The 24,641-nt window shown below is 39.9% G+C and overlaps 1 protein-coding gene across 1 annotated transcript in view; it reads right to left on the reverse strand.

Annotated features, from left to right (window-relative positions):
* The window catches only part of BMPER (BMP binding endothelial regulator), a 410,362-nt gene that overhangs the window by 151,346 nt on the left and 234,375 nt on the right, over positions 1 to 24,641 (reverse strand). Inside the window, exons 8-10 of the mRNA XM_006832140.1 lie at positions 16,638 to 16,747; positions 12,301 to 12,441; positions 7,846 to 7,950 (exon numbers count right to left, since the gene is read on the reverse strand). Of these exons, the coding sequence (XP_006832203.1) occupies positions 7,846 to 7,950; positions 12,301 to 12,441; positions 16,638 to 16,747 (356 nt within the window). The remainder of the gene's footprint in view (positions 1 to 7,845; positions 7,951 to 12,300; positions 12,442 to 16,637; positions 16,748 to 24,641) is intronic.

Below are 24,641 nucleotides of genomic sequence, written 5' to 3' on the forward strand. Positions count from 1 at the left end.
GCTGAGGTTTGTATTTTTTCTTCAGTTCCCCCAGCTTGAGAAATGCTGAGCGTGTTCTTCTTTTTGGTTTTCTGACTCTAGATCTTTGCACATTTCGTTATAATATTTGATTTTGTCTTCTTGAGCTGACCTTTGAAATGTTCTGTTTAGCTCTTCTACCTCGTCATTTCTTCCATTTGCTTTAGCATCTCTGTGCTAGAGAGCAAGTGTCAGTCTCTTCTGACATCTATTTTGAACTTTTCCTTCTTTCTTGTGTTCTTAATGACCTTTTGCTTTCTTTCTGCATGATTTTCTTGATGTCATCCCACAACTCCTCTGGTTTTTAGTGTCTAATGTATCACATCTGTTCTTCAGATGATCTCTAAATTAAGGTGGGATTATTTGAGGTCGTATTTTAACTGTCATGGACTTGTTCTCATTTTCTTCAGCTTCATTCTGAATTTTCATACGAGCAATTGGTGGTCTGTTCTACAATCTGCCCCTGACCATGTTTTGGCTGAAGATATGAAGCTTTTCCACCATCTCTTTCCACAGATGTAGTCAATTTGAGTTCTGTGTATTCCATTTGGTGAGGTCCATGTGTATATTCACCTTTTGTGTTGTTTAAAAAAGGTATTTGAAATGTACAAATCATTGGTTTTTCAGAATTCTATCATATGATCCCTAGCATTGTTTCTAACCTATCACCAAGGTGTATTTTCCAACTATTGATCCTTCCATTTTGTGTCCAACTTTTGCATTACAATCACCAGTAATTATCACTGCATCTTAATTTCATGTTTGATCAATTTCAGAATGACGAAGTTGGTTTTGTTGTTGTTGTTAAGTTCCTTTGAGCTGGCTCTGATCCATAGCGACCCTTTATAGGATTTCCAAGGAGAAGCTGGTGATTTTGAACCACTGACCTTGTGGTTCAAGTGACTTTGCAGTCCATGAAGTTGGTTGTTGTTGTTGTTAAGTGACATCAAGTTGATTATGAACCATAGCAACCCTGTATAAAGTTTCCGAGGAGTGTCTGGTGAGCTTGAACCACTGACCTTGCAGTTCAAACAGCTTTGCAGTCTGGCACATTACCCCACAGCACCACACAAGGACTACAAGTTTAGGTAGAATTGTTCAGTTTCATCTTCACTGGCTTTAGTGATTGGTGTGTTAATTTGAATAATAATGGTATTAAATGGTCTTCCTTGTAGATGCATGGATATTATCCTATCACTGACAGCGTTGTACCTCACGACAGATCTTGATATGTTCTTTCTGATGGTGAATGCAACACCACTCCTCTTTAATTTGTCATTCCTGACATAGTAAACAATGTGGTTGTCAGATTTAAAATGGCCAATACCAGTCCTTTTCAGCTCACTAATGCCTAGGATATTGATGTTTATGTGTTCCAATGTCATTTTTTACAATTTCCAATTTTCCTAGATTCATACTTCTTCTATTTCATGTTTCAATTATTAATGGAAGTTTACAGTTGTTTCTCTTCATTTTGAGTTGTGCCCCATCAGCAAATGAAGGTCTCGCGGGCTTTACTCCATTTGCGTTATCATGGTCAACTCTACTTTGAGGAAGCAGTCGCATTTTGAGTATCTTCTCACCTGAGGGGCTTGTTTTCTGGCACTATATCTGATGGTGTTTCACTGCTATTCATAAGGTTTTCAGTTATTAAATATTCAGAAGTAGTTCGTTTCTTCTTCTTAGTCTGTCTTCATCTGGAAGCTTATCTGAAACCTTTCCACTGTGGCCCTGCTGCTATTTAAAATACCCATAGTATAGCTTCCAGAATCACAACAAGCCACAAGCCACCACAATATGATACATTTTCACATGGCTTGGGTCAGGCATACCTTAGTCCTCAAAGTAATATCTTTACCCCTTAACACTTCAAATGGGTCTTTTGCAGCACATTTGACTAGTGAAATACATATTTTGACTCCTTGACTATTGTATCCATGACTGTTGATTGTGGATCCAAGTAAAATGAACTCTTTGAGAACTTCAATCGTTTATCCACTTATCATGTTATTTATTGATACTGTTGTGAGAATTTTTGTTTTCTTTCCATTGAGCTGAAATCCATATTGAAGGTTATATGGTCTTTGATCTTCATCAGTAAGTACTTTAAGTCCTCTTTGCTTCCAGTAAGCAAGGGTGTGTCATCTGCATATGTTGCTGTTATCATTGTTGTTGTTGTTAAGTGTCATTGAGTCAATTCCCATAGCGACCCTGTATATGGTTTCCAAGGAGCAGCTGGTGAGCTTGAACCACCGAACTTGCAGTTCAAACGACTTTTCAGTCTAACGCATTAGCCCATAGAGATACACCAGGACTTAGGTGCCATCAAGTTGGTTCTGACTCACAGCGAATGAAACATGACAGAACAAAACACTGCATGGTCCTAAGACATCCTCACTATGGTTGTTACGTTTGACCCCAGTTGTTGCCACTGTGTCAATCCATCTCTCTGAGGTCTTCCTCATTTTTTGCTGACTGTCCATTTTACCACGCATGATGTCGTTTTCCAGAGACTGGGCCTTCCTGATAACATGTCCAAAGTATGAGAGATGAAGTCTCACTATCCTGACTTCTAAGAAACATTCTGGCTATATTTCTTCCAAGACAGATTTGTTTGTTCTTCTGGCAATTCATGGTACTTTTAATATTCTTGTCCAATACCATAATTCAAATTCATTGATTCTTCTATGGTCTTCCATGGTCCAACTTTCACAAGCATAAGTTATTATTGTTGTTATGTGCTGTTGAGTCTGCTCTGACTCATAGTGACCCTGTATAGGGTTTCCAAGGAGTGGCTGGTGGTTTTGAACTGCCAACACTGTAGTTAGCAGTGCCACAGCACTTAATGAGTCTTTCTCCAATCTTGAGAATGTCATGTTCTTCTTCATATAATTCAGTTTCTCAGTTTATTTGCTTAGCATACAGATTGCACTATTGTTGTTAGGTATAGTGTGGTGAAATATGGTATCCTGACCCACAGTTTTCCTAATTTTAAGTCATTCAGGATGTTCTTGTTCTGTCCTAACTACTGCCTCTTGATCTACATACAGATTCCACATAAGCACAATTAAGTGATCTGGAAAACCCATTCTTCCCAATGTTATCCATTGTTTCTATGATCCACACAGTCAAAAGTCTGAACACCCAATAAAACACAATAAACATCTTTCTGTTATTGTCTGTTTTCAACCAAGATCCATCTGAGGCCAGCAATGAGATCCCTAGTTCCAAGTCCTCTTCTGAATCTGGCTTGAGTTTCTGGAAGTTCCCAGTAAAAATACTGTTCGGCCATTTTTTAATTATCTTCAGCAAAATTTTGCTTACATGTGTTATTAAATACATTGTTCAATGATTTCTACATTCTGTTTGGTCCCCTTTCTTTGGGATGGGCACAGCTATGGATCTTTTCCAATTGGTTCACCGTGTTGCTGTCTTCCAAATTTCCTGGCATCAATAAGTAAGTGCCTCCAGTGCTACAACAGTTTGTTGAAATATTTCAATTTGTCTTCCAACAATCTCAGGAGACTTGTTTTTGAAATTTCTTCACTGCAGCTTGGACTTATTTCTTCAATACCATAAGTTTGTGATCTTGAAATGGTTTGAGTGCCAACCAGTTCTCTTTGGTACAGTGACTCTGCATTCCTTCCATTTTCTTTTGATGCTTCCTGCACCTCTCAATGCTTTGCCCATGGAATTCTTCAATATTGCAACCCGAGGCTTGAATATTTTTCAGTTCTTTCAGTTTGAGAAATGCTGAGCTTGTTCTTCGCTTTTGGTTTTCTAACTCCAGGTGCTTGCACATTTCATTATAATACTTTAATTTGTCTTCTCAAACTGCCCTTTGAAATTTTCAGTGCAGCTCTTTTGCTTCAACATTCTTTCAGATGATTTCACTTTTGTATGTTCTCACATCTTCTTTGATCTTTTCTTTCTTTTCTCTCTCTTAATGACCTTTTGCTATTTTCATGCATGATGTTCTTGATGTCATCCCACAACTCTTCTGGACTTTGGTTATTAGTGTCTAGTCAAATGCATCAAATACAATCTTGAGATGGTCTCTAAATTCCGGTGGAATATATTCAAGGTCATATTTTGGCTCTCATGGACTTGTTTTAATTTTCTTCAGCTTCAGTCTGAATTTGTAGATGAGCAATTGATGGTCTGCTCCACAGTCTGCGCTGGCTTTATTTTGGCTGATGATAGTGAGATTCTCTATTGTCTCTTCCCACAGTTGTAAACAATTTGATTCCTGTATATTCTATCTGGTGAGGTACATGTGCATGTGTATAGTCATCTTTTATGCTGTTGAAAAAAAGTATTTGCAATGATTAAGTCATTTGTCCTATAAAATTTTCTTATGATTTCGCCAGCATTTTTTTTTTTTTATCACCAGTACCATATTTCCAACTACTGATCCTTCCTCTTTCTTTCTAACTTTCTTCGCATTCTAATCACCAGTAACTATCACTGCATCTTGAATACATATGTGATCGATTTCAAACCGAAGTAGTTAGTAGAATTTTTCAACTTATTCATCAGGGACTTCACTGGTTGGTGTGTAAGTATGAATAATAATGGTATTAACTGATTTTCCTTTTAGGCAAAGACAGTATTTTATTTCAGGATAGATTTTGAAATTTTCTTTTTCATTATTAAATTGATGCATTCATCTTAAATTTGTTGCTCCTGGCATAGTAAACCATATGACAGTCTGATTCAGAATGGTAATTATCAGTCCATTTCAGTTCACTGATGCTAAGGATATTGATCTTTATGTATTCCATTTCATTTTGATGACTCCAGTCTTCCTAGACATATACTTTGTACATTTCAGGTTCCAATTATTAATGGACATTTATATCAGCTAGACCTCAAATAGTCCACTAAGGGCTATGACCAATTTGAATGAGACTTAAAACTCAGCTCTGTTCAGCAATCCCATGGATTGGGATATCACAGCATGTTGCCTAGATACCTGGAGATCTGTTAACTATTTCTATTTGGCACCAACTTGTGCTCTGGCTTCTCATGTCCGAAAGGAGTTAAGGACAAAGCCAATAATATCAGCTTAGGTCCACAGCATGGTAACCAAAGAAGAACAGGACTTAGGTACTCTAAGCAAAGAGTGTTCTGCTACTGAAAGCCAAAGCAACAGTAACAAAATGTAACAAAATGATTCCCTCAGTCCGCACCCTAGCAAAATTTGCCAGCTTCCCTTCTTCAGGAAAAATGAGATAGGAGCTGTTAAGAACTCTAAATTAAACCAAAGCAAATCAAACCCACCCACTACCATCGAGTCAATTCTGATTCATAGTGAACATTTAGAGAGGACTTTTGAAGCTGTAAATCCTTACAGGAGCAGAAGTCTCATCTTTCTCCCATGGAGTGGCTGGTGAGTTTGAACTACCAACCGTGTAGTTAGCAGTCCAGTACTTATTTTACAGTGCCACCAGGACTAGGTGAACAGTAAATTGAGCACATACTATGAAGCTAAACTATTTGGGTTATACATAACTAACTCTGGTACTCTGAGGATGTTGCAACCTCATCTGCAGAATGTGTCTCAAAGGAGCACCCACTCTGAGGCACACCACGGCATTAATTGGCTGAGCCCGGGGACTGCAGAGAAAGTCTTAGCACATGTTAGCAATGATGTGATGATGGCATTACAACCACCCAGTCCCCACTGGAACCTCCCTCACAGCCCTTCTCACAAATGACTCTCTTTTGCCTCTTGGGGAATTGGCAGAGAAGACTGTAGAAATCCAGACATAAAATTCTTCTTCAACAAGACATGTCTTCTAGAAAAAAAAAAAAGGTGTATAGTAGCCAGGAAGTAGGAAGTGAAGAATATAAGTTGCTGATTCTTTTTTGTTGTTGTTTAAAAATTTTCCCCAGGCAATGCAAGGGAAAGCAAGTAAGCTTTTAACAGGCTCTCCATGGTGGTGGTAAGTTATCTTCCAAGGACCTTGTGCTGGCCCCGAGAAGGGAAAGTGTGAACCGGAGGAATAGTTGGAAAGCTGTCTAGAAACACAAAGGTGGCCCTGAGGCAGGAGCCAGGCACTGACAAGCTTTGACAAGATGTGGAGGCAGTAGGACTGGGGAAAGGGCATCTTTGGGAGGGAGGGATGCTCCTGGCCCAAATGTGGTTCACTTTGAAAAAATGCTAATGAGATGCTGGTGAAATGCAGAGCAGTAACCTTCTCACAGCAAGAGGACAATAAAAACCACCACCTCACTAATAGTGGCAGAATTCAAGTGAAGCTGGAAGATCCATACTGGCCTGCTGAGGCTAGTTACTTGAACCACCAGGTTGGCACAGCATTCTGTTTGTGTCTTGTAGTATAAGGAAGCCCATTATTACTAACATGTGCTGCAAGTGTTCATTAGCAGTGAAGGTTCCCCAAGGACTGGCATAAATGATGTGATCCCATTTTTCCCAATGAATATTTATAAGCAGACCAAGTTGGAATCTATTTATTGGATATCCTTTTTTTTCTTCTTCTTCTTTTATGTGCGGTTTTATGTCTGAGGTTTTTTTAAAGCAAGACTAATTAGGTTTTTTTTCTTTCTTTCTTTCTTTTATTTTTTTTTTCTCCCTCCTTTATTCAGTTGTGCAATAGCAACAGCTGTTGTTTTTTCTGTACCTCATTTGGCACTCAAATAAAAACAGCAACTTTTTGTTTATAATAATAGCAGATGTGAATAAAATTAAAAGCTTTCTTTATCAGAGAAGGAGGACATGTCCTGAATATATGGATATGTTTTTTAATTTACTGGAAGGTACTGAATAGGTTTGACATTTTCCCAAAATGCACAAAACCTTGAAAGATTTCAAGTTGCTGAGGTGAATTCAATGAAGCTCATACTTTAAAAGATAATGAGTACTTTATTCAATGCGCTGGAACTACGGGTCTCTGAAAAGAGTAATTTCCATAAGATGGAACACTAGTTCCATCTGCGGCTCTGACGCAGGCCAGAATAAGAGAGGAGACAGTTCGGTAAAGGGCCTGTGGGTTGTTGCTAGGCAGTAGAAGATTCTTGGGGAATTTATTAAGTGTGGCACTGTGGATCAGCACTGGACCTTGAAGCACAAGGACGGCAGTTCAAACCCACCAGCTGCTCCTCAAAACCCTGTACAGGGTCACTATGAGTTGGAACCGACTCGACTGCACTTAACAACAACAAAAAGGGGACTTCAAAAATTTGTGGAAATTTTCCATTATCTTTCAATTTCCATTTTCAACCAACTTTGTGAAGCCCCCTCATATTACATCAAACGGCTACTAGAAGAAAACTCTAGTTTGAGAAAAGAGAGACAAAGGAGAAAAAGCTAAGGACGAATATGATGTCATACCGAAAACCCAGAAAAGTAAAAGAAGAGAGCAGATATATCAGGAGTCTGGGAAGTTAAATCAAAGAATTGGTGGAAACAAACCAGAAATAGATGAATTCAGACAAGGATAAGGTAAGACATATTTTCATACCAGACTAGAATCTGAATTGTTGTTGTTAAGTGCTGTCGAGTCAGTTCTGTCTCATAGCAACCCTGTATAGCGTTTCTGAGGAGCAGCTGGTGAGTTTGAACCACCGACCTTGTGCTTCAAACTAATCTTGAGGTAGAGCACTTACCCTATAGCGCCACACCAGGACTCTAGAATTAGAACTGTAAAAAAGCAGGAGGTAGACTTCGCAAAGAAATGCTGGCTGTTGGGGAAATCGAACACTTTGAGGGATCAGGCTTCTATGTTCGAAAGATAATGTGGGGTCATGCCATACATAACACATTTCCCAAGACTTGACAATAACGAAAAAATCAGCCTGTACCTGAGGGCAGCTGCTGATGGGAACGCACTGCTTCTTGCGACACTCTGTCTTGCCTTTCACACAAGCACAGATGGTGCAGTTAACAGAGGACCACATCTCTCCATCCTATGGGAGAGAGCACAGGATTCTGCCATCAGCGGGAGGCAGGGAGGAGCAAATCCAGCAGACAGCTGTTTCTCTGTTGAGGAAAGCATCCCTTACCTGGATTAAGTTGTTCCATCATTAGACTAAGAGACTCTAAGGTTTCTATACTCCCAGTCAGGTTTTAGATGAAGATCAGTGAGGATTTGGGGGTGCGTGTATATGGGTGTGCGTGTATATGCATGTGTGTGTGTGCACGCACATGTGTATGTCTGTGTATGAGACTACATGTGTGTTCCCTTCTCAGGATTCAAAAAGAATGTTTGTGTGTCTAGTCAGGTGGTATTTTCATCTTCCTCTTCATGCACTGTTTACTTCTTTTCACTCTGCATGAGAGTCAAATATGAAATTTCATACATGATGCAATAACAAAAATTTAATTTCCCCTGTGCAAAATGTTTAGGCTATCTTGGGCATCAGTAGTTTAATTGTGATGTGCAGAGAGGTTTAGTTTATTCCCAGATGTGCCATTGTTCGAGACCACACAGGGCATGGATATGCAAAGAAGAGGAATTCAAAGACTCTAAGTATCCAGGCAGACATCTGATTTGTAAGTCATTTAAAATGCTGAGCCCATGCAGAATATTCCAAGAAGCACTCAGATAAAGTACTATCTTTCTAAAATGTAGGGTATCACCTTGGAACATATTTCTTAGACTCTTGTTTGGCCTGAAAGGCCTGTCTGAAAACTTGATTCGACTCATTGCAAGTGCCAAATGGCCAGGGGCACAAGGAGACTGTACCCTTGAACACACAGTTATATGCATCCTTGTTGGTGGGAGAAAAGATTACAGGCAAGAGTCAGGTCTGACAATAAAATCAGGATTCCTTCCTGACTCTGTGGATCTAAGGGATTTGTCAAAGAAAAAGAAATCAGATCTCTGATGACAACAAGTCCTCCTCAGCTTTTGAAGACATTATAAGAGCTAACTACTGTTGTAACTTTTATTTGTTAGGAGAGAAAGATCTAAAGGTATCTGTCTTAAAGGACACCTAGCAGTTCCAACACTCGTGAAAACAGCGGTCAAGAGATCAGACGACATATTGCATTGGGCAAATCTGCTGCACAGGAACTTTTTAAAGTATTGAAGAGCAGAGATGTCGCTTGAGGACTAAGGTGCGCCTGACCCAAGCCATGGTATTTTCAGTAACCTCATATGGATTCGAAAGCTGGACAGTGAATAAGGAAGATCATAGAAGAATTGATGCCTTTGAGTTGTGGTGTTGGAGGAGAATACTGAAAGTGCCGTGGACTGCCAAAAGAATCAATAGATCTGTTTTGGAAGAAGTACAACCAGAGTGCTCCTTAGAGGCCAAGATGGCTAAGCTTCGTCTCTCCTACTTTGGACACATTGTCCGGAGAGAACAGTAGCTGGAGAAGGATGTCATGCTGGGTAAGGTGGAGGGTCAGAGAAAAAGAGGAAGACCCCCAACGAGATGGATCAGCCAGGTGGCATCATTGATGGCATCAAGTGTGGCAGCGGTAGTGAGGTTGGCCCAGGATCGGACATGGTTTCGTTCTGCTGTGCATGGGGTCGCTATGAGTCAGTTCCGACTCGATGGCACCTGACAACAACAACAAGCAGTTCCAAGTTCTCTAGATACATATTTCTGGTGCTCATTGTTTCAAGGATGACTCTGTAAATTATGTCAACCTCAGTCACTAAAAGGAACTTTCTTACAAGGAAAATCAAAAGTGTCTTTCACACAACACCAACATGAGGGTGAATCTATTCCATCTGGGTACTCTGGAGACCAAGGGAGACTTTAGGTAATATGGACACATGAGTGGCAAGTAAAAATACAACAAATGTATGCTCTGCCCTGGGGCACCCACAGCATGTCTCCTCACGGATTCCATAAGAACCAAACCTTCTACCTCCATCAGTTTCAAAAGCAGTACAATAGGGAATCTGGGTAGGAGCAACATGCCTCAGGAGCTTCTGATTTTGAGGGAATTCAGAGACTCTGCATTCACATGGTATCATGCTTTAATTCTCCAAAAGTCAAAATGAAGAACACCTTCTTCAAGTACAGAGGCACTCCTTTCACTCCTGGAGAACTGGACTAGATGGAAGATGCGTTGCACAAAGCCAACAATCTTAAATCCTGAAGTTTCAATGGTCACTGTACAGTTTCCCGCTCAAGGACATCAGAAAATTATGTGAAACACACCTGAAGTACACCGGAAATATCTGATGGCGAAGAGGGAGCACTTGGGTTCAGTTGGAACGGGGCTTGTTCACCTTTGCTCACGGACTTGCTGGTCACTTACCCCGTGGATACCCCCCTTGAACATTTGCCAAATGACAAGGTCTCTTTTTGAAAAGGCAGCTTTTAAAAAGCCCCTTAAAGTATCAAACTATAGTATGGTTGGGATCTTAAAGAGTCATTGGGCAGCTCCAACTGAAAGGGAACCTTTCAGGAATCCAGGTACCACAGACACACCATCTGTGACAGTGAAGGTTTTGTGTCAACTTCAGTTGGGCCAGGATTCTCAGTGGTTTGGCAGCCAAGATGTAGTTACCCCATGATGAGATCGAATAGAAGGTTTTTGCTGGGTCTGGCTCCTGCATCTGACTGGTCATTCCACCTCCAACTCTTTGGTCTTGGGCTCCAGTAGCCTAATCTATTGCCTGCTAATCCTAAGAGTTGTCAGCAGCCTACCATTTTACCGGTCCATCCTGCACGCCTGAAGTCTCACCTGCTGATATTGGGACAGACTTAGGATGTGCCCACCTCTACAACTGTGTGAGTCATTTCCTTGATATACACTTCTCTCTATATACAGAGATAGGTGTCACTGGTTTTGCATCTCTAGAGAACCTACCCTAAGACACCCACTACCCATGGGGTATCCTTTTCACCTCAAACACAAGCACATTTTTTTCTTTTTTTTTAACTTTTAGTTGGTTCTGTTGTGATGTCATCTATTTCCTTTTGTATTTGTGTTCTTTCTTTTCCTTTGTTAGATTTTCCAGGGGTTTGTCAATTTTATTAATTTTATTAATCCTTTCAAAGAACTAGCTTCTAGTCTTGTTGATTCTTTCTATTGTTTCTGTTTCATTTATTTCTATTCTAAGAAGTATTACCTTTTTTTTTTTTCTTCTGGTCACTGTAGGTTTATTTGTTGCTCTTTTTCTAATTATTGGAGAAGGTACAATACGGTGTTGATTTTGGTTATTATTTTTTTATGTGTGTGTTTATTGTTACAAATTAGGGTAGCCACATATTGAAACAACCACCACTTCTTATAGATTTTTAGAAATATTTCATTAAAAACAGAATCAATAAAAGCATCTTTTCAAACAATGACTACTCTACCCCTACATATTCTTGACTATTTGTTACATGTATACACACACACATACTATAAAACATGGAAAATCCAATCAACATGTTGTTTGGAGCTTTTAAAAGTCAGTATGAAACAGGACAAATGAAGAAAACTTCTCAGATATTATAAAATATCTTAAGACAATGAATTGCTGGGTCTGGGGGCTCAGGACCATAGACTCAAGGGATATCATGGTTAATTGGCATAACATAGTCCACACAGACAATGTTCTATGTCCTACTTTGGTGAGTAGCATCAAAGTTCATAAACAGCCATTTGAAGTGCACCTATAGGTCTCTCCACATGTGGAAGAAAGAAGAGTGATGAAAATTTGAGGATGCTTGGAATCCACTAGTCCAATGGACCAATGGAACATGTAACCATCACTCTCCACAACTCTGAGACCAGAAGAACTAGATAGTTCCTGCCTATCACTACCAACTGCTCTGAAAGGGATCGCATTAGAAGATCCAGGAGAGAGTAGGAGAAAATGTGGAACAAAACTCAAACTTATGAAAGAAAGACCAGGTTTATTGGTCAGAAAGAGACTGGAGGAACCTGAGACTGTGGCTCTCAACCATCATTCAGGTCACTCAACTCACCCTTCTGGCCAATTACCAGCCAAGTAGTGGATAGCTAGATGGGGGGGTAGGGGGAGCCAACACTAGTAAGGTATGCTCACCATAGAATGGCAAATTTTTGAAGATCAAAAGGGCACCATTTGCTTAAGGACAACATTGAGAAAGGACGGTAATAGAGAAAAGATGGACTAGAAATAAGAACAACAGGAGAAAGTGGGATAATTGTTGTTATATAGAAGGAACTGCAGTCATTGAGATGAAATAAAGTGTATCATTTGTTGAATTGAAAACAGGTGACATTCTCTTCAAATTTTCACTCAATTCACAACAAAAAGTGTTTTTTTTTTAAAAAAAAAGTCAGTATGACAGTTCACATGAGCTTTGTTCATTACATACCCGGAAAATTTTGTTGGCAAACTTGCACACTTTTCTTTCCTCTGCGGGCACTCTCAGGAGGCACTCTTCACAACAGGCCTCCTTGTCTCTGTCACAGCTGCCAGGATGGGAACACTTCTTCTTACACACCACAGTAGAATCCTGAAGGCCAAAAGGCAAACAGGACATTAAAATTGATTTCTATGTCTAACAAACATCCTACTTAGTCTTTCTTTAACAGCCCATGACCATCTGACTTCTTTAAAACATACTCTATAGGTACCATGTTTCAATTTATTGTGATAAATAATTCATTCATTTAAAAAGGCTGTTGACTAAAAATCTGGACTAGAATAAGAGGGTGATACGAAGGGCCTGATCTATACTCTATATTCCAATGGCTTAGAATCAAATCCTTAAAAGTCATTATGATTCTACTCTGGCCAGTGAGTGCCAAGAAAGCCAAGTCACTATATGTGACCCTGATTCCTCCTTCTGCCCCCTTTTACCTTTTCATGTCCTGCATTAACAGTGTTCTTTTGGGTCTCTTCCATGGCTTTACACCACCTTATGGGCATTTAGCAGACAGACAGAATAGTTTTGATCAAAGAGTAAAAATTAATAATGGATGCTCCATCTCAAAATGAAATTCCTCTAGTATGTTTTGATCACTAAAGCACCCCATCAACAATTCCAAAACTAGACCTGGGTTCTAGAGTTCTGCTGTGAGTAGTATAACTTTAACCCCTGTTATTGTTGTTGTTGTTGTTAGGTGCCATCAAGTCAGTACTGACTCATAGTGACCCAATGCACAACAGAACGAAACACTGCCCAATCCTGGGCCAACCTCACAATTGTTGCCATGCTTGAGCCCATTGTTGCTGCCACTCTGCCAATCCATCTCGCTGGAGGTCTTGCTTTTTTTCTCTGACTCTCCACCTTACCAAACATGATATCCTTCTCCAGTGACCGGTCCCTCCTGACAATATGTTCAAGGTATGAGAGGCGAAGTCTGGGCTTCCTGACTTCCAAGGAGCACCCCAGCTGTACTTCTTCCAATATAGATCTTAACCCTAACCTCTGAGTGTGGCATATTTATATCTCTAACTTCAAGAGGCACTGTGTGATTGCTTTTTAAATGCTGTACAATAAATGAAACAACCAAATTAATTTTATATATTAATTCATTTAACTACACATTCAAGAAAGGTTTAGAACTGCTTAAGGAAAATAAACCTCTCTAATTCCCTAGTCACAAGATAGAATTTCTCCTGGACGTGGGCTGGAATGAAGGTAAAAGCCAAATATTTATGATGATACTATGAAAGAGAGATATGTTCTAGGGTAGATCAGTGATGCCACCAAAGTGTCTAGTCAGAGCAAGACCAATGACAGAGAAATGCAACCAAACCCAGCTCCAAGACCCAGGCCCTACTAGCAAACTTTGAGAGAGAACTCACTTCTGTGACAGAGACAAGCAGTTTTATGTGAACAGATCTTTGCAACGTTATGTTCATTCTATGACTTCAAGATGTGCCTTCCATACATACTATACACAAATTGACATGTTCATCTAAGTTAGTATGACCACGAGATACCTCTTTTTAAAATCATGGCATTTGATACTCTTTATTTTTAAGTTCTAGCTATATCATATATAAGAAGCACACTCAGAGCACTCTTCTTCAAAGTGATGATAGCAAGACATGCAATCAAGAGGGACGAGTCCCTGTAAAAGACTTCATTCGTGGTAAAGTAGAGGGTCTGTAAAAAAGTTCTCCCAAAATCAAGGGAATTGGGAATGCGGTGTGCTTCATCAAAAAAGCTGTAACCTATGAAATTTATAAATGGATTAACACAATGGCTACAATAATGGGGTCAAATATACCAACAATTGTGAGAATGATGCAGGATCCGGCAGTGTGTTGTTCTGTTGTATATATCAGACGCAACACAATGGTACCTAACAACAACAGCCACATGATGTAGTGGATAAAGCAGAGTCAAACAGGACCAAGTTAGAATTCCTATTCATTTATTAGGTTGCATATTTGAGTAAAGTCATTTCTCTGAGCCTCAGATTCTTCATCTTTAACAATGGAGATGAGAATACCTACCTCTCAGACTATTGTCGTTGTGGTAAAGGGCCATCGAGTCAGTTCTGACTCATAGCGACCCTATATAAGGTTTCCAACGAGCATCTGGTGGATTTGAGCCACCGACCTGGTGGTTCAAATTGACCTTGCAGTCCATTTATCCTACAGTGCCACACCAGTACTGTGGGGTTTATATAAAAAATGAGATAGACCTGGCATGGCATCTGGCACATAGAAATTATTATAAATCAATTCATAGATCAGAAAAAAATTAATCCTTTGTCAAAACATGTATCCTGACATTGGGTATGAAAAACAAAGGTGCTCGATAATTCTCAAATAATGTACCAATTACACCAGTAACAGGATATACAATGAGAATATGGACTTCTGTCCTCAAGGAGCTCACAGGGTAAGAAAGGAGGTAACCATGTATGCAAATATGTGTTATAATATGAAAAACAGAATTGGTAGAGTTCTAGAGGTAGCAGAGAAGATAGAATGATTACTTATCTAGGTGGGTAACCTTTCCAGACAGACTCTCTGAGCCTGTCCAAAGGAGGTAACCTCTGAGATGGACTATTGTGGAAAAAGAGGAGTTGCTCATATAAATTTGTAAATGTGAGGAAGGCAAAGATACTGTAGGAAGAGGAACCAGAAAGTTTGATGGTCCAAAGTCATGTAACCTTATTGTGTTCTGAGAACTATTAGACAGTTCCCTGTATTTTGTGGTGTAAATTGTGAGGAGCCTTGAATGAGGATGCTAGAGAGGTGAGCTCTAACAGTTAGAAAATAACTCGGATTACTCCATAAGATTGCAGCCTGATTCTTCAAGCATCCCATTTCCCAAAGATAACTGTGAATCCATTCACTGAAAGCAACCCTCTTGAAAGAACAGGATTAATTACACTGCTTGATGGACATATTGCTTATTCATCTCTAAGAGAATCCATGCATAACTAATTCCCATTCACAGGATGCCTGCCTTTCCTGCAATCAAGAAAATTGGGAACGTGATGTGCTTCATCAAAGACTTAGTATCCAAGTAAAAAGCTGTAACTAGTGAAATTCTTAGAGGGGCAAAGAGGTCTTGAGGCGGAAAGCCAAGGCAAACAGAAGGAGTTGCTATATGTTTATCATACAAACCACAGGAGAGGGGAAGGAACCTCAGGAAAGTATTCTCAGCCTGAGGAATTGCTCTGTGTTTGGTGCCAAGGAACAGATAGCTCAGCCTTACCCAGTCCCACCCCCCATGAAGTAGTGCATGCTACTTAGCAAATCATGCCTCAATAATCAGGAAATTCTGAACTTTAATCCTAGTTACTGACTCATAACATTGAGCAAATTTCCAACCCTCCTCTCTTTACTCCTTTAGATATTAAAAACAAAACAATAACCATCAGTACCAATATAAATAATGCTAAACTTATGTCTTACAAAAGACAGAACCTAAAAAGGACAGTCCTGGTGTGGTGCTGTAGCATAAGCACTGGACTGCTAATCAAAAGGTAAGTGGTTGAAACCTACCAGTCCGCTCCTCAGAAACCTACGGCGGGTCACTATGAGTCGGAACCAACTTCACAGCACTCAACAATGAAATTCTTTGTAATAAATGCTTATTTGATAAAATACTGCTCCACAAATATTACGGTACAAGCACAGTCTATGACTGTGTGCCATGTGTCCATTTAAACATCTGGAGCAGTGGAACTCTTTTTTTTTTAACCAGTCATTAGACTTCCAGATGTCGTTAGAGGAAAGGGAGCCATGCCTGGTTTAAGAAACGGCACACTGAGCGTCACATAAATACTCTCTCCCCAAACATCCAGATTTATTTTTGTGGTGAGCTGGAAATCTATGCTGTTCTCTTCTTCAGGATGTAATTAAAGCCATGCTCTTTGTCAAGGGTACTAGATAATTCAACTCAGATAATTAGAGCCCAGCAACTCTGACCCATGTATTTGTCTGATTTGCGAACGTTCCTACAGACAGACCTTCCAAGGTCTGTCTTGATTCTCACCACTAAGAGGTCACTTGTTGGTTTTCTGAAGTTATGACTCATACTCAAGGTCATAACTTCCTTGTGACCTTGAGTAAGATTTCATTCATAGAACAGGATCATTATCCTATGGATTTCATTCATAAAATGGCATCAACAATGCCTCCTCCCAATAGCATATCATCACTTCTGGTTAGCATGCTAACAACGAAGACCCCGAAAGCATACCATTGTTAGGCAGCAGCCCCTCAGTGCCACCTTACCCTGCAGGTGCACGCTGTGCAGTTGTCATAGAGAAACAAGGACCCATTGTCATACACATCACTGCGAAAGAGGCAGCTTCCAAAAGGGAGGTCAAACACTTTCCTCTGACCTAGAGGGAAACAAGAGCATAGCATCAGCAAGGCAGAAGCCAGAGTGTTCCAATTTATCATCAACAATTATATCACTGGTCAGATACCATGATCACAAGGCCAGGCAAATGTGGTGTGCAAAAAATCAAGCCTTAGATCAGATGAACCCAAGGGATTCCGGTGAGGCATTCATTTAGAGAGTTTTTGTTAAAAGAGCTCAATCTTCACATTCACCCCTGTCGGTTCAATACATCTTCATTTAAGTATCCATACAGTGAACCAAGATGGCTAAGGCACAGGATTGCTCTCATAGAACCCACAGTCAACTGGGTCTACAAACCCACAAGCAGCATTTAATACAACACTATGGTATGTGCTAAGCAAAAGGCCAGCTTGGGAACTGTGGAGACAAGGATGTCACATAAGACTTCGTTAAAGGATGTGATACCTGAGCTATGTCTTAAAGACCAAATAAAATTATCCAGGAAATAAGTACTGGGGGAGTTGGCAAAATGATTCAAGACATCCCAAGAACTGCAAAGAGCAGAAAGAAGAGTGAAAGAGCATCTATCTTGGCTATAGAAACTAGAGAATGAGTGGCATAAAGGGTTAAGCTAAGTCAAATGATACATAGAGGCAGAACTCAACTCCACCTGCCTGCCCAGTGTCCAGCCTTTCCCAGGCATTGGTTCTCTATAAAATGAGCCTGGTTGTTCCTGATGCTAAGATTGAATGGTGATCACAGGAGCAAAACAAGCAATTCAAGTACAAAGGACAATCCTAGATGGTCACATCTTTCAATATTTACCCTGGAGCATATCAGAACATCTTTGAAATGCTATCTAGTTAAGACCTAAGGAAAAAAAGCCAAGAATTAGGTTTATTTCTCAGTTTTACATCCACATTCATCTTCCTTCTTGTAAAATAATTATTAAACCAGTTGACAGCAAGTCAATTTAAACTCATGGCAACCCCATGTGCATCAGAGTAGAACTGTGCTTCATAGGGTTCGGAATGTCTGATTTTTCCAAAGTAGACAGGCAGAATTTTCTTCCGAATCACCGCTGGTGGACTCAAACCTCACACTTTCCAGTTAGCAGCCGAGAGCATTATTCATTTGCACCATCCAGGGACTCAGAAAAGACGAATACCCATTTCTAATTGCAGTAGGCTTAATCTAATGCTGGAAATACCTATAAACACATACTAAATGCTGTTCTCAAACCAGAAATGTGGGGACTATTGTTAGTTGTTGTTGTTGTTGTTAGGTGCCATCAAGTCAGTACTGACCTATAGTGACCTTATGCACAGCAGAATGAAACACTCCCCAATCCTGGGCCAACCTCACTACTGACGCCACGCTTGAGTTCATCGATGCTGCCACTTGGTCGATCCATCTCATTGGGGGTCTTCCTCTTTTTCTCTGACCCTCCACCTGACCAAACATGATATCCTTCTCCAGTGACTGGTCCCTCCTGACAATATGTCCAAAGTACGAGAGACGAAGTTTAGCCATCTTGGCCTCCAAGGAGCACTCTCCTAAATGGATCTATTGGTTCTTTTGGCAGCCCATGGCACTTTGAATATTCTCCTCCAACATCATAACTCAAAAGCATCAACTCTTCTATGGTCTTCCTTATTCACTGTCCAGCTTTCACATGCATATAAGGTTACTGAAAATACCATGGCTTGGATCAGGCACCCCTTAGTCCTCAAGCTGACATCTTTGCTCTTCAACACTTTAAAAAAGTCTTGTGCAGCAGATTTGCTAAAAGTCAAGAAAAAATGGTATCTTCCTATCAGAGTCAGCTTCAAGGCCAGGATAGAGTATAAATTCAAAATCTTAGTTTGGTTCTTGCCACCAGGTGCAAAGGTGTTGGTCCTCAAAAGATAATAAACTCACCCATTACCATTGAGTTGATTCTACTCACAGTGATCCGTATAGATTTCTGAAACTAAATTTTTATGATAGCAGAAAGATTCATGTTTCTTCCGAGGAGCTGCTGTAAATTTCAACAGCTGAATTTATGGTTACTTGTCCAGCGCTTATCCTACAGTACCACCCCAGGGCTCCTTTAAAAGATAATGCTGTTGTTATTGGTGTTAGGTGTCATTAAGTTGGTTCCAACTCATAACTACGTTACACACAACAGAGTGAAACACTGCCCTGTCCTGTACCATCCTCACAATTGTTGTTATGTTTGAGTGCACTGCTGCCACCACTGTATCAATCCATCTTGTTGGGGATTATATATATTTTTCACTGACCCTAATCTGTACCATGCATGATGCTCTTCTCTAGAGACTCCATGATAACATCTCCAGGGGCCTCCTGATAACATGTCCAAAGTACAGAAGACAAAATCTCGCTTTCCTTGACTTCTAAGGAGCATTCTGGCTGTACTTCTTCCAAGACAGATTTGCCTGTTCTTCTCTTAATTCAGTGTCCAACTTTCACATGCATGTGAAGCAATTAAAAATATCCTGGCTTGGGCCAAGCGCACCTTAGTACTCAAACTGATACCTTTGTTCTTGAACACTTTAAAGAAGTCTTGTGCAGCTAATTTGCCTAACGCAATATGTCATTTGATTTCTTGACTGCTTCTTTTAGGAGTGTTGAATGTAGAGCCAAGCCAAATGCAACCTTTGACAACTTCAATCTTTTCTCTATTTATCAGGATGTTAGTTACTGGTCCAGTTGTGAAGATTTTTGTTTTCTTTACAATGAGATGCAATTCACAGTCAAGGCGGTAGTCATGAGCTTAATCAGTATGTTATATCTTCTTTGCTTTCAGCAAGTAGGCACTATTATCAAGAGATATTAATGAGTTATAATTTTGATCCAATATGGATTGCCTCATAAGCTTGAGAAGACTCAATTACTTCAGCTGCAAAATGACATTATTAATTGTTGCTATTGTTGTTGTTAGGTGCAGTCAAGTTGGTTCCAACTTATAAAGACTGTAAAGGGTTTCCAAGGAGCAGCTGGTGAGTTTGAACCATGAACCTTGTGATTCAAACTGATCTTGCAGTCCAATGCTTATCCTACAGTGCCACACCATGATTCCTCTTACTAACACATCACCAGCTCTGGTTACAATATTTCTGTTAAAGTAGGCCACCAAACACTGGTTAGACAACAGTTAGCAAATGGTTGTATCTGCACCTTATAAACATTACTACTTTGACATTGAGGGTATTCTCATGTTCACACTCCAGCCCTGAGCTTTTTAAAATTCCTGAGAATTTACAGGCTAAGTTAGAGGATTACCTACAAAATGCAACATTCATCCTTTTCTTAAATTTACTCTAGAGAAAACTGTGTGTAGCCTAAATTACATAGATTAAGGCCACCCCAGCAAATCACTTCTGTCAAATCACACTGTGGTTTAAGAAATAACCCTAAGCAATTCTATTTTTGCATTACTATAAAAATGATGGTGGGTCTTCCTTCACTACTTTAAACACAGTCCTCCTAATATCAATTGAGAGATGTAGTTCTGTCCTTGAAGAATTAAATCAGCACTGCTTCATGTTAACTTATTGTTTTTAATTGTAATAACCTGGCTTACCTTTATCCTTTTTTTTTAATCTACATGTGCTTCATGTATTTTGTAAGGAGTCTTAAATATATATATTAGAAAAAGACAAGACATTCAAAAAAATATGAAGGTGAGTCAAAAATTATCCGTACTCTGGTTATGTTAAAATACCCATCCACATCCAGGCTGATGACAATGTTGAGCATGCCCGTGAAATGATTCTGTCAAATAGAAGAGTGACTATGGAGTATGTGGCAAATCATTTGCAAATCAGCTATGGCTGTGGCTATTAAATAATCCACAACAGACTTGGGGTTCAAAAAAAGTTTTTTACAAGATGGGAATCGAACCAACTCATGGAAGAGCATAAACAGACGCACTGGGACAACTACAAACAAAATGTGGAACAATATTTGAAGGAAGGTTTCTTTAAAAATATTACTGATGATAAAACGTGGATTCATCACTACAAGCATGAGAGTAAACGGCCGATTATGGAATGGAAATATCCTCAATTGCCAATCAAGAAAAAGTTCAAAAGTCAACCATCAGCTAGAAAATTGATGCTTACCATTTTCTGGGATTGTCAAGGGCCATATTGGAACACTATCAGGAAAAAGTTTAAACAATCAACAGTGCTCCTTACAGTGAGATGCTCACTGAAGAGCTGAAGCCTAAATTTTGGAGTAAACACAGAGAACTGCTACCCAAGGGCATCATGATCTTGCATGACGATATATGTCCTCTGTATACCTCTGCCCACATTGTTGACACTCTGCAAAAACTTTGTTTTGAAATGTTAAAGCATTCTTCCTGTAGTTCTGATCTTGTTCCACTGGACTTTCACCTGTTTGGTCTCCTGAAAGCAGCCCTTCATGGACAAAGATTCCCCTCTGATGAAGAAATGAAGACAGCGTTGTCTTTGTGGCTTGAAGCTCAGCTTAAAACATGTTTTAATAAGGGAACAGGAAATCTTGTTAACAGGTGGACAAAGCGTATTGAAAAGCAAGCAGACTATGTTGAAAAGTGATATATTTGTCCTTTCTAAAAGCTTATTAAAATAAATTCTACAGCCAGAATGTGGATAATTATTGACTCACCCTCATCTAGCAGTACAGTTAAGCCTTCCTTCTCTGTCAATCAAAATATGCTTTTCAGGCAAGAAGTGACTGGCTTACAAGCTTTCAAGAGGGAACCTAGATCCAGAGGGCATGGAGGAAGATAGAATCTCCACTGAGTAGTATCCAATCTGTCTAGGTGGGGCAGATGAAAGGAAATGCGGACAGGTCTCTTGTGGTACAATGGTGAATAATTGCTATCAGGACTGACTGTGAGGGTTGTAAATGTAAAGGTAGACATTTTGTAGCAAGGAGGGGAGTGATTAACTTTGCAGTCTAGGAGCAGAGGTACCTGGGACCATGAAGGGAGAAGAGCGGAGAGCGGGACCCTACCCAGAGAAGCAGTGATCCCTGAGATGGAGGCAGAGACAGTGACACGGAGTGATGGAGCAGCTGGGGACTTTAAACCCAGACAGGGAGAGGGGCTGTGTGCTGACAACCAGGGGTGGGGGTGGGGGGGCAGGCTTGTAAGATATACCCTTTGGTTTGTTGATGATGCATGGAGGGATTGTAACCATGGCAATGAAACGATATTCGATAGGATGAATGTAAAACTAATGTTCTCCCATGTAAAATATCACATAATTCACAATAAAATTAAAAAAAAACACACACACACACAAACTTCGCTTTTCATGACTTCAAAGCCCTTTTACCTCTTAAAATGAATGGTTGGTCATTCCTGAGTTCTAACAGTCTATTTCTTTTACAACTAGTATAGTACTAAACTGTCTCATAAATGAGTGAGTGAATGAATGAATCTGTAAATGAGCAAATAGACACCTCAACAGATTTATGTGTTTGAACAAATGTGACCAATGACTTAAATTATCCAGCAATAAAACATAAATTTTACAGAAAAAAGAAAGGTTGGAAAGCTCTCAACACAGTGGCTGGCACTACTACATAAATACCCTTAATAAGTAGCAGATGATAAGTATTATCCTTATATTGTTATCTGCCTTTGAATCGGCTCCTGACTCCTGGCAAACCCACATACAACAGAGTGGAACACTGACCAGTTCTGCGCCATCCCATGATGTGCTGTAGACCTGAGCATTGTGATCTATACAGATGTTATTGGCCAATGTTCAGAGGTAGATCACCGACTCTTTCTCTATATTCCACTTTAGAAGTTTTGCTGAAACCTGTTCAATATCACAGCAACATGGAAGTTTCTAGTGACACATGGGTAATACATGAGGTGCCACGCTGTGAAATGAACCCAGATCTCTCAAATGCAAGGCAAGAATTCTACCACTGAATAATCAATGTATAGATCATCATTATAGTGATGGTTGTTGTTGTTAAGTACCATAGAGTCTTTTCCGGCTCATAGAGTGTCTACAGAAGATTTCTGAGGAGCAGCTGGTGGGTTTGAACTGCTGACCTTATGGCTCAATGCCCAGTGTGAATCCTACAGTACCATACCAGGAGCCATCACTATACAGGTTGTTGATGTTGTTGTTGTTGTTATATGCAATGGAGTTTGTTCCAACTCATAGCGACCCTGCACAGGGTTTCCGAGGCTGTAAATCTTAATGGGAGCTGAAAGCCTCATCTTTCTCCCTTGGAACAGCTGGTAGTTTCGCACTGCTGACCCTGAGGTTAGCAGTCTGATTCATAACCACTATGCTAGTATAATGAAAATATGATCCTGGGTTATTTCACTCTGAGAGGTAAGATGGGTACTCTATGTAAACTGACCTATGACAAGGTTCTTCAGTGAAAAATGGAAGAGAAGAGGAAGGAAATGTTGGTATGAAAAAGCAGATGCATGTTATAGGAACTGTCCTGGGCAAAGGGAAATTAACAGCTAATCAGTGTCTAATCGGCCAAAAGGCTAATTAGTCTAAGATTTTTTTAGCTTCTAGAAAGTATCCTGGTGTTTGTGTGTTTTGACCCTTCTGTCTTTTGTTGTGTAGGTCTGTTTCTTTCCACCTCCAAAGGACATTAAATCTTCCCTTGATCCCAAAGTTATCATGTTATTGTTTGCTGTGGAGTTGGTTCCGACTCATAGTGACCCTGTACAAGGGTTTCCGAGGCCATAAATCTTTACGGGTGCAGAAAGCCTCCTCTTTCTCCCACAGAACAGCTGGTAGTTTCAAACTGCTGACCTTGTGGTTCGTAGCCCAATTCTTAACCACTACACTACCAGAGCTCCCCAAGTAAAATAAAGCCTTGAACATAGTGGGTAAAGGACATCGTGTTTTAAGATAGTTTTGCAGCATTCCTTTCTCATTTGGGAGAATTAGAATTTTCACATTTCCTGAGACTTACTCTTCCTTTTGTAATCACAGTGAACAGAACAGCCTGCCATCAATACAACCACCACTGCTCATGAGGCAAGATCCATGCTGAGTCAGTGTGTCCATAGGAACACCTTCAAACTCTAATCAAATTTATTGATCTTCCAAGCCAGGCCCAGATGTCATCTCTTCTGAGAGTACTGTCCCAGTCTGCTGGAAACCTGCTTCTACTGTGATCCTCAGCATGATGTACCTGCTAATTTTATTCCAGAACCACGAACGCACATTAGCAACCAAAGTAGCGCACATTTAAGCAAAAAGGTCTTCAATCAGGCATGTCGAAACAATCCCCCAGTGCTCTTATAAATATTCCATATGTACTTTAAAGGTATATATTTATTTCACATTTACTTTAATGTAGGAGGAAGGCAAACATTTTCAGGTAAAGAGTAAAATCCTAAGGGGAGAAAAAGGTTTTAGTTGAACAAAATGTTTTTATTTGCCAGTTTGAGTGCAGAAAGACAGACTTCAGGGCATGACTGGGAATGAGAAGAATAAATGAACAGAAATTTTTGTAACTAGGGAAAGCAAACTATGAAGCAAAGGAGATGACTTAGGAAAGGACATGAGAAGAAAATGACATAAGTTAGGATCCCAAATAGAAGAGACAACAGTGAAATGTTCCCGGAAGCATGACAGCTAAGGCTTTTGAAGAAAGAAACCAATTGCCATTGAGTCAATTCCAACTCATGGTGACCCCATGTGTGTCAAAGAATTGCACTTCATAGAGTTTTCGATGACTGATTTTTCAGAAGTAAATCACCAAATCTTTCTTCTGAGGTGCCTCTGGGTGGACTCAAACCTCCAACCTTTTGGTTAGCAATTGAGTGCATAACCATTTGTATCACCCAAACAGGATCACTAAAAAACAAAATAACTCAATATCCCATTTTATGTTGTTCATCAGGTTAAAAAAAGTGATGATTTTTTTTTTACTTAAAACCA

The sequence above is a fragment of the Chrysochloris asiatica genome, unplaced genomic scaffold, assembly GCF_000296735.1.
Source record: "Chrysochloris asiatica unplaced genomic scaffold, ChrAsi1.0 scaffold00006, whole genome shotgun sequence".
NCBI classification, from domain to species: Eukaryota; Metazoa; Chordata; class Mammalia; order Afrosoricida; family Chrysochloridae; genus Chrysochloris; species Chrysochloris asiatica.